Genomic DNA, 17,028 nt, shown 5'->3' on the forward strand with positions numbered 1-17,028 from the left:
GCCAAGCACAGTCTTAAATGCTTTCCATTTATCTTGTTGAGTGTACCTAACAACTCTGGGGGTAAATGTTATGTCCCAATAACCACTGAATCAGGGCTCAGAGGCTTAAAACAACTTGTCTAAAGCCATGTGGGAAGATCCCCTGGAGAAAGGAAATGGCAACCCACTCCAGTATTCTTGCCTGGAAAATTCCCAATCCATGGGGTGGCAAAAAAGTTGGATGCGACTGGGCTACTCAACAACTACTCTAGTATAGGGGCAGGGTTGGCATTCAAATCCAAGTCCAGGAGTGTCTAAACCACAGCCTCAGGCGACTGCCATCATGGTGGGTGGGGCTGGGGTAATTAAGATGCCGGGACAGGACCTGAGTTCACTTCTGTGGCCCCCACATCCAGCCTTCCTGAGGATGGACATTTGATAAAGGATGTTTGACTTAGGTGATAAGTGTAGGGTTCGTGATTGGCAGGGGAGAAAATGTTAATAGTGGAGCTGGGGCATAACCGACCCTAGAGGGCATTTTACATTGGTAGCCGGAGGGGGGGGGTAGGGCGATAAAGAGGGTGAGGTGGGTGGACCGGAAGCCTGGGAGAAGCTACTGGCCCTAGCACTCCAAAGGGTTAAGGCCGGGCAGGAAAGCCCCTGGGGGGAGCTACCACTAAAGGCTGCAATCTGGCCTCCCTCACCTCCCCCACCAGCAGGGGAACTGGACGGGCGGATAGGACTAGCTCCTCCGGGATTATCTGAGGCCTCTGGGCTGAGGTGAGCTGCCGGGAGGGATGGAAGCCCCAGGTACCACACGTTCCTACCTGCCTGAGGGGCTCAGAAAGCCAGGCCTATCCTGGGATAGGCGCCCTAGCCCTGGACGGAAGCATCTTTGGCACAGGCACATTTTGGGAGTGAGAGGTGTTGAGCCTCAAGGCAGGGGGATGCTCAGAGCGAGGTGGGGATGGAGGCCTTTCTAGAAGGGAAGGGGGGCCTGCACCAAAATGGGAGCAGTGAGTTCTCCAGCCTCCCCCATCTCGCGGGGCCAGGGATGGGGGAACTGCCTTATGGAAGAGATGCATCCTAGGGGTTCAGGGAGCCCCAAGTTCTCTAACCAATCAGCCAAGGCCAGTTTCCCCAAGGCCCCAGCTTCACTCTCGCCCCCCCTCCCCCTCTTAGCCTGGCTGCAGATTCTTCTTTTCCTTAGGTCTTTCTATCTAAACCTTCTCCTCCCCTCCCCTCCCCCCAAACTCTTTGGAAATCTTTCAACTTTCTTTCAAGTTTTCCCTGGGCAGTTCGGGTTCTGTTTCAGAGCTAGGTCAGGGCTCTTTAACACCCCCAGCTGGGTAGAGAGGCTGACACAATAGCTGCTATCACTTTACCATTGGAAGTGACCCCCGAATTTGCACTTCTTTCATCTTGGGACCAGAGCCCTTGAGGGTGGGCGATTTCCTGGGGGGGAGTGGCTTAAGCTGCTTCTCCACCGGCCAGTTGGCTGAAGACAGTCCATGCTCAATGGTCCACCACGGATATGACACCAGTTCTGGAGTGAGCGTGGCACTCAGCTGGGGACGCTGCCCTCGGGGTGACTTAAATGTCCCAAGCTGGAAGGTGGAGAGAGAAGTGGATGCCCCCTGGGCTCTGGGCCACCCTCGAGGTCAGTAAACTAGGAAGTTTCCTCTAAATTAGGAAGAGTGGGTGCCTCATGCAGTTTGGAGGCCCCAGGGGAGTGAGGGAGTGGCCTTGGGACACCAAAGGGCCCAAGGGGTCAAAGAGTGACTCTAAAGATGCTGTGGGTACATGTGTGTTTGTGTGTGGAGGGGAGGGGAGGCATTGTTTCAAGTTCTCCTTCTCCCCACCCCCACCTCCAGCCCTTCCCCACCCCCACTCGCCTGCCTGTCTCCCCTCCCCTGGCCTTAGCCCCTCCCTTGATGCCCCCAGCCCGCCAGCCCTCTCCCTGCCATCTGGGGCCTCCTGGTGGCTGGAACCACTGCCCATTCACCTTCCCTTCCAGACTTGTGATCCACTAGAGCCCCTGGACTTAGAGCTCCTGAGGCATGGTTGACGGGGAGGCCTGAGGCCCACCCTGGTGCCACAGGCATTCCTGCTGCCCTTGGTGGTGGGAGGTTTCTTGGGAAGTCACAGTCGTGGGACTTGCCTGCCACTGGGCAGTTTCCTGTGGCCCCCCACCCTGTCCCAAGGGGCCTCCTGGCCACTGGGAAAAAGCCAAGATGGCTGGCGCTCCCTTGAGCCAGGGGCGTAGCCTGGGCGGCTGGGTCAGCATGACAGGCAGGGGGACTGAAGGACAGGCAGGAGAGGCGTGGAGCCAGGCCGGGTGAGATGCTAGTCTTACAGAGGCCTGCCTGTGTGGCTCTGCCTCATGCTTGTCGGGCCTGCTTTATGAAGGATGGGGGTCCTTGGTGAGCCGGTGTGAAGTCCAGGGAGAGGCTGGCAGGGAGGGTGTCTGTTCTAGATGCCAGAGACCTGACGGCGCTGTCTGCACATCCCTTGGCCCTGCCCAGAGCGCTGGCTCATTCCTTCTAAATGTAAGGGACAGAGGCCAAACCTGCGCTCGAGATCTCATCTGCCTGAGATAAGGAGATGGGGGTGATGGGGGAGGAAAGCAGGCCTTGGTGAAGGTGAGGCTTTGAATAGCCTGCAGAAGCTACCTGTGTCTATTCATCCATTCCTTGGCTCCAGAGCCCTTCTTGGGTGTCAAAGATGTTGGCTAGATGTTTCTGGATGTCCTGTTTCCTCCCTTTCCAACCTCAAGCCAGGGGAGCCTGTGTAGCCGGAGGGGCTTTGCCTCCTTGGTTTCACGCCTTTTCAGATTCCTTCTAATAATGGTGGGGCCAGGGGAAGCCAGCTGGGCAAAGCCCCTAGATTAGCTCTCACTTTCTGCACCTTATTTTTCGAATGCACCTGGTAATCGCCAACTCTGCCTGGCCTTGTATTTCCAGGGAGCCATCTCCGAAAAGACTGGTGCACCTGAACTCCATCAACCAATTGTCTACTTAAGTATGATTAAGCCTCCCCCTTCGGCCTCTGCCTTTCCCCGCTGCCCTTTTCTCTGCTGGTCCAGACCCACCTGAGTTGGGAGGTGCAGGGCCTCTCTGGGGAGCTACTTTTTCTCTGCAAGCTTTAGAGGAAAAAAGAAGTGGGGTATTACCTACTCACACCTCCTCTTACCTCTTTGGGGAAGAGAAAGGAATGAGCAAGGTTGGAATGGGGTGGGGCTGGGCCGGGGCCGCGTAGGTAGGGTGGGACAGGGGAGGGAGGAGGGTGGGGTTTGCACAGGAAGAAGTGTGATATATCTGGACGTGCTGGAGGGTATCTGGACCCTGCTGCGGGAGTTCAGGCAAGTCAACTTTACCTTCCTGGACCTCAGTTTCCTTATCTGTAAAATGGCCAGATTTATCTGAAAGCCCCAAGAATCCATGTGTTTTTGTATCCTTTAGGTAATGAGCATTTCGGGCCCTGGTTGGTGGAATTGCAGTGGTTTTGAGGGGAGCTCTGGAGTCATATTGCTTAGGTTTTGTAGTTTTAATAGCTTGTGGTCTTGGGAGTGTTATAACCCCCAAGCCTCTGTTTCTCTAAGTGTGAACTAAGAGTAGCCATCCTGGTGAAGGTGCAGGTGTGATGGAGGGAAAGTGAGAACCGCATATAAATAAAATTACTTCTGTAAAGCCTGAAGTCCAAACGCTCATCCATTGCAAAGCCCACAGAAACTTGTAATCAGTCAAGATAACATCATGCCCTGTTCCCCACATGGAAGAGCAGGAAGAATCACCCACACGATTTAATTGTCCCCTCTTTTTTGTTGAGATTTTGGTTGAATTACCTAAAAGCACATAGTAAGCAGTAGGTAATGGTGGTTATTTTCATAATTTTGTTTGGAAAGTATCTAGCAGAGCAGAGAGCTCATTTATATGTGTCTGTATAGCAGCATTTACAAGTGATATGCAAGAAAAACAAAACCCCCAGCATCTTTGTTGTCTGCCAGAATGAAAAAGCTCTTCTGTGTGTACAGTTTGCTCCTCAGGGCTCAATTTTTTATCACATATGGAAGCGTTCTTGCTGAAGTTTATCTCCTGAGTCAAAAAAAATAAAGTTTTTTAAAAAGTAAATATAAAGTATATAAAAGATCAACAGATTAAAAGCTCAATTCCAGGGTCAAATAATATGGTACAAATAGAAATTCAGTGAGAGATTAGATCAGATTTGTCACAAGCACATTAAAAAAAGCTACAGGCAAGAAATTTTTATCTAAAGGTGATTCTCATTACCAGTTTTTAAGAAGCTTTCTTTTTTATGGTTATCAACTAAAATTCTGGTGGTAAGCCTTTGGTTCTTTAAAAACTTTTTTTCAACTTTACTGAACCATAATTTACACTCAAACACATCCCTTATAAGAATGCAAGACGTTCCTTTTAGGTGTGCAGTGAGCTGGCAAATGTGTATGCCCACACACAATTTTTAAACCCAAGGCTAATCTAAAGGAATTTATTAAACTCTAAGAACAGAGATCTGAGAAAGGTTAATGGTTTCCTTTTTAATTTAAACAAGTATCCACCAAGGAATATTACTCTGTTTTGCAAAACAACACAGAAAACCTACCAGTAATTAGGAGGATTAGTTTGTCCTGAGAGGTGACTGGCGTTTTAAGCTGGAGTAGATGAATCACAGGTCCTAAAGAGCATCTGGTTTCAACTATTGGCTGCATCACTTAGGTTGTCTGGGACAAATTGGGCAAATGAGCCTAGTTTTGATTGTCTCAGTTTTTTCACCTGTAAATTGGGGGTAATGGTAGTTCCCACCTTAAAGTTCAACTGCCAGGATTGGGACAGTGCATGGCAAATAGTAAACCTTCCTTATCAGATCTCTGTCAACACAAGGGCTAGGCTGCTGCCACCTCTTTGAAAAGACCCAGATCAGCAGTTCTAAACTTTTTGGTCTTGGGCCCCTGTGTGCTCTTAAACATTGAAGACCCTGAAGAGCTTTTGTTTATTTATATAGCTTACATTGGTCAATGTATGTTACATTCAAAATTAAAACTTAGACATTTAGAAAAGATTTCTTTATTATAAAGAACAAACCTGTTACATGGTAATGAATAATAGTTTTCATGAAAAGTAGCTTTTCTAGAACAAAAAGCACTCAGTGAGAACAGTGCATCTTTTAGGTTTTTCAAGTCTCTGTAATATCTTGTTCAACAGAAGATAAGTAGATGCTCATCTGTCTCTACATTCAATCTGTGGTGATACGTTATTTTGGTAGAAGTATATGAAGAATATCCAACTTCATCCAGATACAGATGGACAGAAAGACAGGGGAAGGTCTTTTAACTTCGGTGTATGTAGAATCTTAGCTCCCCAACCAAGGATTGAACCCAGGCCACAGAGATGAAAAACATCAAGTCCTAACCACTGGACCTTAGGAAATTTCTCTAGGAAGAGAATTTTGATAGCTTTTTCAGTGGATATTTTTTGACAACTACACCAAAATTTAACAGGTGGTAGTTCCTCAAACCTTAGTTACAATGCAGTATCTGAAACAATATTCAGGAACTTTGGTACCTTATTATATTAAAATTCTTTGCTTTTTTTTATACTTTGAATTGATCTTTTAACTGTGCCAGATTATTGGTTATTTGGGAAAAGGGGTTCATTGAGTGACACAGATCTTCAAATGCTGACCATTCCATTACATAGTCTAAAAAGTTAGATGTGTTAGTGTCATCACTGGTCCAATCAGAAAAATTTTTAGGTATTGGGAAGCTGTAAGGCTCACTGTAGTGGATACAGGTTTTTCAAAATTCTAATTTTCAAATGAAAGCTCAAAAATTTTCATTGACCATAAAGTTTTCCTTGAAGTGACAGGCTCACCTTACTCATTTTTGAGAAAAACATCTGTCAGATATATCCAAGTCTAAATGACTAATGCCACTTAATTTTTCTTTCAAGTTAAATAATGTTATGGTATGAAAAAACCTCTAGTTCATCATGCAGCCCAAGCAACTGTCATTCATTCATTATACACCCATGTGCAGCAGAAATGCTGCATGTATTTAAGGCTTGTGATTAAAAAAATAATAATCTTTGCTGCATCAAGGACATTTTGGAGTGGTACTAGCTTTCTTTTTCCCAACTGTGACTACATGGTGGTGAAGAACATAGTGATTTCTAGTTTGATTCATGCTGAGGTACTACTGTTTTACTCCAATGTTAACACAATTGAAAAACGCAAATCATATCTTAGTGTTGTTATCTTAGTATATCTTAGTATTATTATGAAAAGAGTTTAACTTGAAGCCCCTCTGAAAATCTCAGGGAACCCCAAGGGCCCATGGACTATACTTTAATACCTGTACTGCTGCTGCCTGTACTATATAATATGTATAATACTAGAAATGTAGTTGCTCAGTCATGTCTGACTCTGTTGCGACCCTACTAGGCTTCTCTGTTCATGGGATTTTTCAGGCAAGAATACTGGAGTGGGTTGCCATTTTCCTTCTCCAGGGGCTCTTCTCAATCCAGGGATTGAACTCAAGTCTCCTGTGTCTTCTGCATTGTACGTGGATACCTGCTGAGCCATCAGAGAATTCCACAATACTAGATAATACTATAAGACCTAGCACCACTTTCATAGTACTTTACTATGTGCCAGGCACTTTTCTACAGATGAATATATATATATATATGCATATATATGTGTGTATATATATACACACACACACCCATATATCGCCATCTTTTACTTTGTCTCATTTATACACACAACAAATCTATAAGGTACATTCTTTTATTATTGTCTCCCTTGTAACAGAAAAGGAACCAGAAGCACAGAGAGGTTGATGACTTGCTCAAGCTAATATCAGAACCAGGATTCAAAGCCATTCTCCAAGATCTAGCTCTTCCTTTGTACCACTGGGTAATTAAACAAACCCCAGGAGGCACTTAGCCATTTTCTTCCATGGCGGAATGGGAGTAGATAGGCATTACCTGGAGGGAGAGGGCGCAGGAGTGTCATCTGGGTACCCATCCTGACCTCTGCCCTCTCCCCTTTGCCCTGCTAGGATGACCTCTCGGGAGCAGCTGGTGCAGCACGTGCTGCAGGAGCTGCAGGAGGCGGTGGAGTCAGAGGGCCTGGAGGGTCTCGTCGGTGCTGCTCTGGAGGCCAAGCAGGTCCTGTCCTCCTTCGCTCTCCCCACTCGCCGGGGGGGAGGCCCCGGCCCCCAGGTGCTGGAGGTGGACTCGGTGGCCCTGAGCCTGTACCCGGAGGATGCGCCCCGGAACATGTTGCCGCTGGTGTGCCAGGGCGAGGGCAGCCTGCTCTTCGAGGCGGCCAGCCTGCTGCTGTGGGGCGACGCGGGCCTCAGCCTGGAGCTGCGGGCGCGCACGGTGGTGGAGATGCTGCTGCACCGCCACTACTATCTCCAGGGCATGATCGACTCCAAGGTGATGCTGCAGGCCGTGCGCTACTCCCTGCGCTCTGAGGAGTCCCCGGAGATGACCAGCCTGCCGTCCGCCACGCTCGAGGCCATCTTCGACGCGGACGTCAAGGCCACCTGCTTTCCCAGCAGCTTCTCCAACGTGTGGCACTTGTACGCCCTCGCCTCGGTGGTCCAGCGCAACATCTACTCCATCTACCCGCTGCGCAACCTCAAGATCCGGCCATACTTTAACCGTGTCATCCGCCCGCGCCGCTGCGACCACACGCCCGCCACGCTGCACATCATGTGGGCCGGCCAGCCGCTCAGCGGCCACCTCTTCCGCCACCAGTACTTTGCGCCCGTGGTGGGGCTGGAGGAGGTGGAGGCCGAGAGTGTCCACCCCGGCCCGGCCCCGCTGCCCCCGCCCGCCAAGACCTTGGAGCTGCTCAATCGCGAGCCCGGCCTCAGCTATTCGCACCTGGGAGAGCGCTCCAGTGTCACCAAGAGCACCTTTTACCGCTGGCGGCGGCAGTCCCAGGAGCACCGGCAGAAGGTGGCCACCCGCTTCTCGGCCAAGCACTTCCTGCAGGACAGCTTCCACCGCGGGGGCGTCGTGCCTCTGCAGCAGTTCCTGCAGAGGTTCCCCGAGATCTCCCGCTCCACCTATTATGCCTGGAAGCACGAGCTCGTGGGTTCTGGTGCCTGCCAGGCCCTGGGCCCCGCGGAGGAGCTGGCGAAGCTGCCGGAGCAGCAGGTTGCCGAAGGGCTGGGATGCTCCTCGACGTCCGCGTCCAGCCCTGGCATGGTCTTCATGCAGCGGGCCAAGCTGTACCTGGAGCACTGCATCGCCCTGAATATGCTGGTACCCTACCGCTGCTTCAAACGCCGCTTCCCGGGCATCTCTCGGTCCACCTACTACAACTGGCGCCGAAAGGCTCTCCGAAGGAACCCCAGCTTCAAGCCAGTGCCGGCCTTCTCGGCATCTGGGCCTCCCCTGCCGGCACCGGTGGGTGAAAAGGCCTTGCTCCCTTGGAAGGGTGGTGAGGTCGGAGAGAGGGCAGCGAAAGCCACGGGTGGGGGCCCCCCCGCCCCGCAGGCATTCCTGCCCCTGAGGGTGCCCCTGTCCCGCTGGCAGAGGCGTCTGCGCAGAGCAGCCCGCAAGCAGGTGCTCGGTGGGCATCTCCCTTTCTGTCGCTTCCGCCTCCGCTACCCGAGCCTGTCGCCCTCCTCCTTTTGGGTCTGGAAGAGTCTGGCCCGGAGCTGGCCCAGAAGCCTGTCCAAGCTCCAGATCCGGGCCCCCACCTTGGGCAGAGGGGGCAGAAAGGAGGCAGAGGAGAAAGAAGGTGGCAGAAATGTGACAGCTGCTGTGGCCCCCCGTGCAGGGACCCGGCAGATGGCAGCTTCTCCAGGGGACAATCCGGGGAAGGGCCCGGGAGGGCCTTCCAGAGAGGGGGCCCTGCAAGAGGGGCCCACGGCCCAGGGTCGGTCCCCCAGTGGGTCCCTGTCCAGCCACCCTGTGGTGACAGCAGCGGCGGCGGGGGGCCGGGACGGCCAGGTGCTAGTGATGGACGTGCTCGCCACCACGAAGTTCAAGGCCCAGGCCAAGCTGTTCCTGCAGAAGCGCTTCCAGTCCAAGAGCTTCCCCTCCTACAAGGAATTCAGCACCCTCTTCCCCCTCACTGCCCGCTCTACCTACTACATGTGGAAACGCGCCCTCTACGATGGCCTCACTCTGGTGGATGGCTGACGGGAGGTGTGCAAGGGGCTGGGAGGAAGGAGGACCGCTTGGGAGAAGGTCAGAGGCCTGAGTCGCCTCCTGGCTTGGCCAGGATCCCTTTTGCCCCCACGGTGTCTACCGTGACTCTGAGGGCAGCTTTTTGGTGTTTCCCAGCTCCAGGGCAGAGAGAGCCCGAGACCGGCCGTCTGGCCTCCTGTAGAGAGCTCCAGGACCAGGGATGCTCTCTTCAGTTGTATACCATTCTTATTTTTATTATGGCGTCTTGGTTTTTTTAGTCTTTTGATTTAAGTGAGTTGGCCAGGCCCCCTTGCTCGTGTTGGAGGCTCTATGTGTGTGGGGACCCGAAGGGAGGTTGGTTAGCTACAGCTGCTTTCAGCTTTTCCCAGGGACAAAGGGAGTGTTGTAGCGTGGCCATCTGTCCCATTGGGCAGAATATATGCCTTCAGTTTCTTTTGGGGGTTGGCACCCTCTTGACTCAAAGATGTTTCCCAAAGCAACGTTAGAGATCAGATGTGGAGCAGGTCATAACTTCTGCTTGGTGCCCCTAAGGGAGAGGGTGCCAAGCTCTGTGTGAGCAGAAGCAGAGATGAAGAAGAAGGACCAAGATTGGCCTCTAGGGGAAGGTCCTGAGCCTGATCACTGAGGGCTGGCCTGTTCGTTGAGAGGAGTTTGGTAAAGGGCCGGGGGAGAGAGACTTGGGTCTCTGCTTGCTGGTGCTTGGTGCATCTGCTGTGGATCCCGCAGTCCTTGGGGACCCCAATTTTTCTGTTGAGCTCCTCAGAGCCCATGCCCCGTCTCCAGTGAGAGACTGACTTTGCATTTTCCAAAAGTGAAGTTGGAAAACCAAAGAAATAAAGTGATGTGGTGTTCACAGCCTGTGGTCTCTGGTATTTGTTTTTGCCATAAGTGACTGCTCCTTCCTACATTCCCTTTGATTTAAGGGGACTGAGAGTGACCATTTCTTTTCCCAGGCCAAGACTTGGAGGACAGAGGGAATTTACTGTGGGATTTCTGCTTAGAATTCAATGTTGACCTTGGGGGTTCGTCCAGCTGGGGACAGGGCTTTGGCTCCTTGGAGAGATACTTCCCAACAAGTGAGAGTTGTTGTTTAGTTGCTCAGTCATGTCTGACTCTTTTGTGACCTTGTGGACTGTAGCCTGCCAGGCTCCTCTGTCTGTGGAATTCTCCAGGCAAGAATACTGGAGTGGGTTGCCATTTTCCTCTCCAAGGTATCTTCCTGACTCAGGGATCAAACCTGTGTCTCCTGCATTGGCAGGCAGATTCTTTACCTCTGAGCCACTTGGGAAGCCCCAACAATGGGAGAAAACTGGCCAACTCTGTATGCTCAGAGGCCAGGCCAGCATGAGTGTCAAGTCGGTGTCAGGCTTCTATTTAGTCCTTGAAATGCACCCAGGCAGGCTAGGTCCAGTCACAGGTGAGGAAACCAAGCCTCAGCAAGGTTCACTTGTATGCCCCCTCCAGCGGGGCTGAGTATTAAGGCTAGACTTTTGCTTGTTGCAATGCCGTGTCCCTGGGGGAGAAGTTCCCTTCGGCCCTTTCTCCTTGTCTAGGTATGCCACAGTAGCTGTTATCCTCCTGGTCTTGAGGAGTCATTCTTGGTTCTGCTATTTTTCACCCCCACATCCAGTGCATCAGCGAGTCCTGTTGACTCTGACTCTAAAGTATGCCCAGAAGGCTCCCCGTCATGCTGCCGCCCCACCATCTCTCCTGGTCCACATCTCAGGTTCTCCCTGGCTCCTCCTTCCGCTCCTGTCTTATACAATCCATTCTCCAGAGGGCAACCAGAGAGATCTGAAAGCGAAGTCGGGTTCTGTCACTTTCCTATCTGAAAGGTGTCAGTGGCTTCCCTTCACCGTTAGAATTCCTTGCATTGCCTTACACAGTCCTTCATAAACTGGTCCCTCTGTTGCCCTTACCACCGCATGCAGCCACGCTGGCTGTCTCTGATCTTGAATGTGCTGTGCTTACTCTCGCTTTAAGGGCCTTCACATCTGTTCCTTTGGACTCTTTGCTCTCTGCCTAGAGTGCTTTGCCCTGTTATCTTTACAGGGCACGCTCCCTAACATTCAGATCTGAGTCACTGCCCAATATCCCATCTACATTCTCTACATGGTGCTTATTCCCATCTGTTTTTGTTGCTTATTTACTTATTTGATTATCTTACCCCCACACATTTTAATGGTATAAACCCCATGAAAAGCACAGCTTTCCCCCGCCTGGTTTACACCACCATATCCCCAGCAGGTAGATTAGATTAGTTTCTGACACACAGTAGGTACTACAATTGTTGAAAGAAGGAATGAACAAATGCAATGGGACCACTGTGATATCTCGCTGTTGGTCTTCAGCTGTTTTTTTTTTTTAATCAAACTGAATCCTATTCCATCCCTGCAGCGCCCACCTCATCTAGGCCAGTGACTGTTCTCATCTCTGATTTTTGAATGGTTTCCAAATGGATTCTGCCTCCACTCCAGTCTGAAAGGGACTATCCCTTTTCAGCCTTCCCGACAAAGCCCAGAGTGATCTCACTAAAACCTCAGTCTGACTTGCTACTGGATTTCCTGTTACCTTTAGCACAAAACCCAAACTCTGAGCCCCTACAACCTCTAGGCTTATTTTTCCCCACTGACCCCTCTTGCCACAGCCCTTGCGCACACAGCCTGTGGTCCCTTTGTTGCCCTTACCACCCCTGCTTGCCCTTGCCCCCACCTGCTTTTCCAGGAACCATGCAACATTGTCATGGCATTGCCATGGTTCTCTCACTCTGTGGAGCCCCTACTGAACCCCCAGTGTAGTTGCTTAGTAGTCTCAAAGTCCCTTAAAGAAGGGACTGGACAAGTAAGGTTCCTGCCTGACCTGTGATGGCCACCTATACCCAGCAGATGGCACTCTGGTGCAGCAGGAGACAAAATCTCTTGTGTTCCTTGTTTCCAACTCCAGCTTACCACCCTTAACCGCTGTAGCTGTCAGAAGGTGGCACCAACGTCCATCCTGAGAACTGCCTTGGCTGAGGACATTGGAGTCTCCTGTTTGCTCCCTTCCTAAACCCTCAATCAGAGCAGATCTGATGCCTGGAGCAGCATCTCACAACTAGGAGTAAAAATAACCTGGATCTCTCCCTGGGGGAGTATGGATTCCAGGGCCCTACCTGGACCTACTGATTCTAATCTTAAGCATCAGAGAAGCAGTAATATGCAGAGGAGAGAGCTATTCAACTTTGCCATGCTTCACTTTCTCCATCTGTAAAATAGGGATTGTAGTAATGCCTGCAATATTGCATGTTGCACACAGCAATGCTTGGTGAGGGTTTGCTAGGTAACAGTGATGTCCAGCTTGAGAACCCCTGGGAATCTAATTCCTGTTTTCTAGGCATTAGTTAATGCCTAAGGAGGTTCTTGCTCAAGTTAGCCTCTAGATTAAAAACACTCCTGTCCCCAAACGGGAAGGTCCCTTTGTCAGAGGCCAGCACTGAGCCTAAATCTACAGGGAGACATTTTAGCTTCTTGGAAAAAATTAAGAAAAATGGTATATCAATATTTATTGATTTGAAAAAGTTTTGTTAAGTGTGGTTCAATTACTCTTCTGTAGAAAATCTGCTTCCTTTATAATCTGCTTAGAAAGGCAGAAATACCTAAGCAGTGGCCATATTTGCTAAGAATACTTCATGCTGATTCTGAAGTTGACATTTGTTGAAATTATTTGCTGGTTTTTTTGCACCACTTTCTATATCAGAAGCCAATGTGGAAAGGAATTCCAGTGAGTGCACAATGTTTGAATAAAGAGAGAAAACAGAATATGTGAGGTTAGCTTTTCACAGTCTATACAAGTGTAACAATGGGTTCTAAAATTTTGATTATAAAAGCTTTATCCTAAAAAAGCCATCAGCTGAAACATGAATAATTAAAAAAAATTTAAGTATCCATCCCCCTCCCCCTGCCAGGGGGCAGGAGTCCTGTGTTTTAGTGGACTTGATCTTGTTTACCTTGATGCTCCAGGTTGCTCCTCAAATATTTCCGAAGTCCAGCAGCACTCAGGCCCTTGGGTGGCTCGTGGGCCCTGAGCATCACCTCATATCTCACCCCTCCTGGTTGTTCCATTTTTGCCTCATTCTCACTAACTACCAATCTGGACTCATTCCCTCATCCTCCCACTAACGTGCTCTTCTCTCAGCAATTTTTTACCACGATTGCTGCCAGTGTCAGGTGATTAGATGAACAGGCCAGAAAGCTGGGTGTGCATCATCCTAGAATTTCCTCTCCCCAACATCGCCATCTCGGGCTTCCCTGGTGGCTCAGGCGGTAAAGAATCTGCCTCTAATGCAGGAGATCGGGGTTCGATCCCTGGGTTGGGAAGATCCCCTGGAGAAGGAAATGGCAACCCACTCCAGTGTTCTTGCCTGGAGAATTCTATGGACAGAGGAACCTGGTGGGTTACAGTCCATGGGGTCGCAAAGAGTCAGACACGACTGAGTGACTAACACTTTCACTTTTCACATCTTTGTCTCAGCAGGACCATAGGAATGTTGCAAGCTTTTCGTGTTTCCACACTGCTGGATTATCACAGGAAAGAGAATTGATTGGTCCAGGCCATCCTCATTCTTTCCTCTGAGCACAGGTCTTGTGCCAGGTCACGTCTGAGGCTGCTCAAGTCTGGTCCAATCACCTGTGGCTGAGGTGCTGGATCAGCCTTGCTTGCCAGAGGGGTCTGGCAGATGTCATAGGCTCCTCTCCAGCAACCTATGATAGGCTGAGCCCTGTGCTGTAAGCTGAGGATACAGAACCATTTGGTCTCGACTCTTGTCCTCGCAAAGGCCTGGTTTACTGGCAGCTGAGATATGACTCAGGCTTTCATATGCACACAGTGGGGTCATGAGGGAGCATAGGCTGGCTTTGGCATTTCATAGCTCACCCTGAACCACTCCCAGCTTGAAGCTTCCTAGGGCTGCCTCTTCTCCAGGAAATGTAGGCTGCCTGGGGTCTTGGAAATGCCTCAATTACTCCTCAAAATACGCTGGATGCAAAAACTCACCCCAGTTTGGTGGCGGGCATGAGGACAGGAACCTGAAGGACAGGCTCCCTGCCACAAGGCAGTTGTTAAGGTGGGGCTGGAAGACTCTGGAGGACTGGTGAGGGGAACCTTCTCATGCCCTTCCCAACCCAGCATGCCTGTGGGTTGTCACTGGCAGGTTCCTAAATATTCCCCTTACTGGTTTATCTCGTGGAAAGGGAGGAGGAAGCTTTCAGGGAGATAAGAATCAGCTGAAAGCAGGTTTAACGGTATAAAAAAATTTTTTTCCAAGGAAAATGACTTTGAAAATAGCATGAAATCCGCTTAACTCTAGTGGCTCCTCCCTGCCAGGCAGAGAGAGAGCTGGAGGGGGACCAGGAGGGTAGCCAGGAGAGTTGGGGGCTAACAGATGCTCGTGGATGGCCCTCCCACCTGAGAACACCAGGGGATGGCAGCAGGGGGAGACTGCCGGAGATCCTCCCCAATCCTCACCTGGGCTAGACTGCAGCTCCCAGGTTGCAGACTCGGGGGAGGCCAGCATCAAAAAGGAGGGAAGACACAGGCTGTAAGGAGTCAGGGAGGTGTTTGGGGACTGCCTGAGTGCCTTTGTGTTCTGAGCGCCCCCCCTCCGCCCCAGCCCAGTCCAGTTCAGAAGAGTCAATGCAATTTTGTGGCTTGCGTGTGTTGACAGTAAGTCAAGCTCAGTTTCCAGGCCTTCTGACTTTGGGCAGAGTTACCTGTTGTCATTTAAGACAGAACTGAGGGACGGCGAGGGGGTATAGCTAGACTGCATTGCAGTACCCAGGACAGGGACTGGTGGCTGTGGAGACGCTGGCTCCTCAAACCTCACCTTTGTGGCGACAGGAGGGAGGCTACTATCTTAGGGAGATCAAATACTTCATTCGTTCATTCAGTCCCCATTTGTTGAGGCCTGGAGGCAAGGGAGAGGAAGGATACAAAGTTAAGACCTAGTGCCCCTTGGAGGTGTTTAGAAACATTGACCATCCAACTGGTTCTCCATCCCAAGTTCAAAGGTTCTCAGGGGTCTAGTAAGTGTTGTTGCTCAGTCACTCAGTCATGTCTGACTCTTTGCAACCTCATGGACTGCAGCACACCAGACTTCCCTGTCCTTTACCATCTCCTAGAGCTTGCTCAAACTCATGTCCATTGAGTCGGTGATGCCATCCAACCATCTAGTCCTCTGTCATCCCCTTCTTCTAATGCCTTCAATCTTTCCCAGCATCAGGGTCTTTTCCAATGAGCCGGCTCTCCGCATCAGATGACCAAAGTATTGGAGCTTCAGCATCAGTCCTTCCAATGAATATTCAGGACTGATTTCCCTTAGGATGGACTGGTTGGATCTCCTTGCAGTCCAAGGGACTCTCAAGAGTCTTCTCCAACAACACAGTTCAACAGCATCAATTCTTCGGTGCTCAGCCTTCTTTATGGCACAACTCTCACATCCATACATGGCTATTGGAAAAACCATAGCTTTGACTAGATGGACCTTTGTCAGCAAAGTAATGTCTCTGCTTTTTAATACACTGTCTAGGTTGCTCATAGCTTTTCTTCCAAGGAGCACGCATCTTTTAATTTCATGGCTGCAGTCACCATCTGCAGTGATTTTGGAGCCCAGAAAAATAAAGTCTGACACTGTTTCCACTGTTTCCCCATCTATTTCCCATGAAGTGATGGGACCGGATGCCATGATCTTAGTTTTCTGAATGTTGAGCTTTAAGCCAACTTTTTCACTCTCCTCTTTCACTTTCATCAAGAGGCTCTTTAGTTCTTCTTTGCTTTCTGCCATAAGGGTGGTGTCATCTGCATATCTGAGGTTATTGACATTTCTCCCAGCAATCTTGATTCCAGCTTGTGCTTCTTCCAGCCCAGTGTTTCTCATGATATACTCTGCATATAAGTTAAATAAGCAGGGTGATAATATACAGCCTTGACGTACTCCTTTCCCAATTTGGAACCAGTCTGTTGTTCCATATCCAGTTCTAACTGTTGCTTCTTGACCTGCACACAGATTTCTCATGAGGCAGGTCAGGTGGTCTGGTATTCCCATCTCTTCCAGAATTTTCCAGTTTGTTGTGATCCACACAGTCAAAGGCTTTGGCATAGTCGATAAAGCAGAAGTAGATGTTTTTCTGGAACTCTCTTCTGATGATCCAACAGATGTTGGCAATTTGATCTCTGGTTCCTCTGCCTTTTCTAAATCCAGGTTGGACATCTGGAAGTTCATGGTTCACATACTGTTGAAGCTTGGCTTGGAGAATTTTGAGCATTACTTTGCTAGCATGTGAGATGAGTGCAATTGTGCAGTAGTTTGAACATTCTTTGGCATTGCCTTTCTTTGGGATTGGAATGAAAACTGACCTTTTCCAGTCCTGTGGCCACTGCTGAGTTTTCCAAATTTGCTGGCATATTGAGTGCAGCACTTTCACAGCATCATCTTTTAGGATTTGAAGTAGCTCAGTTGGAATTCCATCACCTCCACTAGGTTTGTTTGTTGTGATGCTTCCTAAGGCCCACTTGACTTTGCATTCCAGGACGTCTAGCTCTAGGTAAATGACCACACCATCGTGGTTATCCGGGTCATGAAGATCTTTTTTGTATAGTTCTTCTGTGTATTCTTGCCACCTCTTCTTAATATCTTCTGCTTCTGTTAAGTCCACACAATTTTTGTTCTTTATTGTGTCCATCTTTGCATGCAATGTTCCCTTGGTATCTCTAATTTTCTTGAAGAGATCTTAGTCTTTCCCATTCTTTTGTTTTCTTCTATTTTGTTGCACTGATCACTGAGGAAGGCTTTCTTATCTCTCTTTGCTATTCTTTGACACTCTGC

The 17,028-nt window shown here is 49.7% G+C and overlaps 1 protein-coding gene across 1 annotated transcript; it reads left to right on the forward strand.

The window, feature by feature from the left end:
- Positions 1-7,058: 7,058 nt before the first annotated feature.
- VRTN (vertebrae development associated) lies at positions 7,059-9,161 on the forward strand. The gene has a single exon (XM_081506146.1). It carries the CDS (start codon positions 7,059-7,061, stop codon positions 9,159-9,161), a length of 2,103 nt encoding a protein of 700 aa, XP_081362272.1.
- The last annotated feature ends 7,867 nt before the right edge of the window (positions 9,162-17,028 follow it).

The sequence above is a fragment of the Giraffa tippelskirchi genome, chromosome 7 (assembly GCF_054371585.1).
Source record: "Giraffa tippelskirchi isolate mGirTip1 chromosome 7, T2T-mGirTip1v1.2.pri, whole genome shotgun sequence".
NCBI classification, from domain to species: Eukaryota; Metazoa; Chordata; class Mammalia; order Artiodactyla; family Giraffidae; genus Giraffa; species Giraffa tippelskirchi.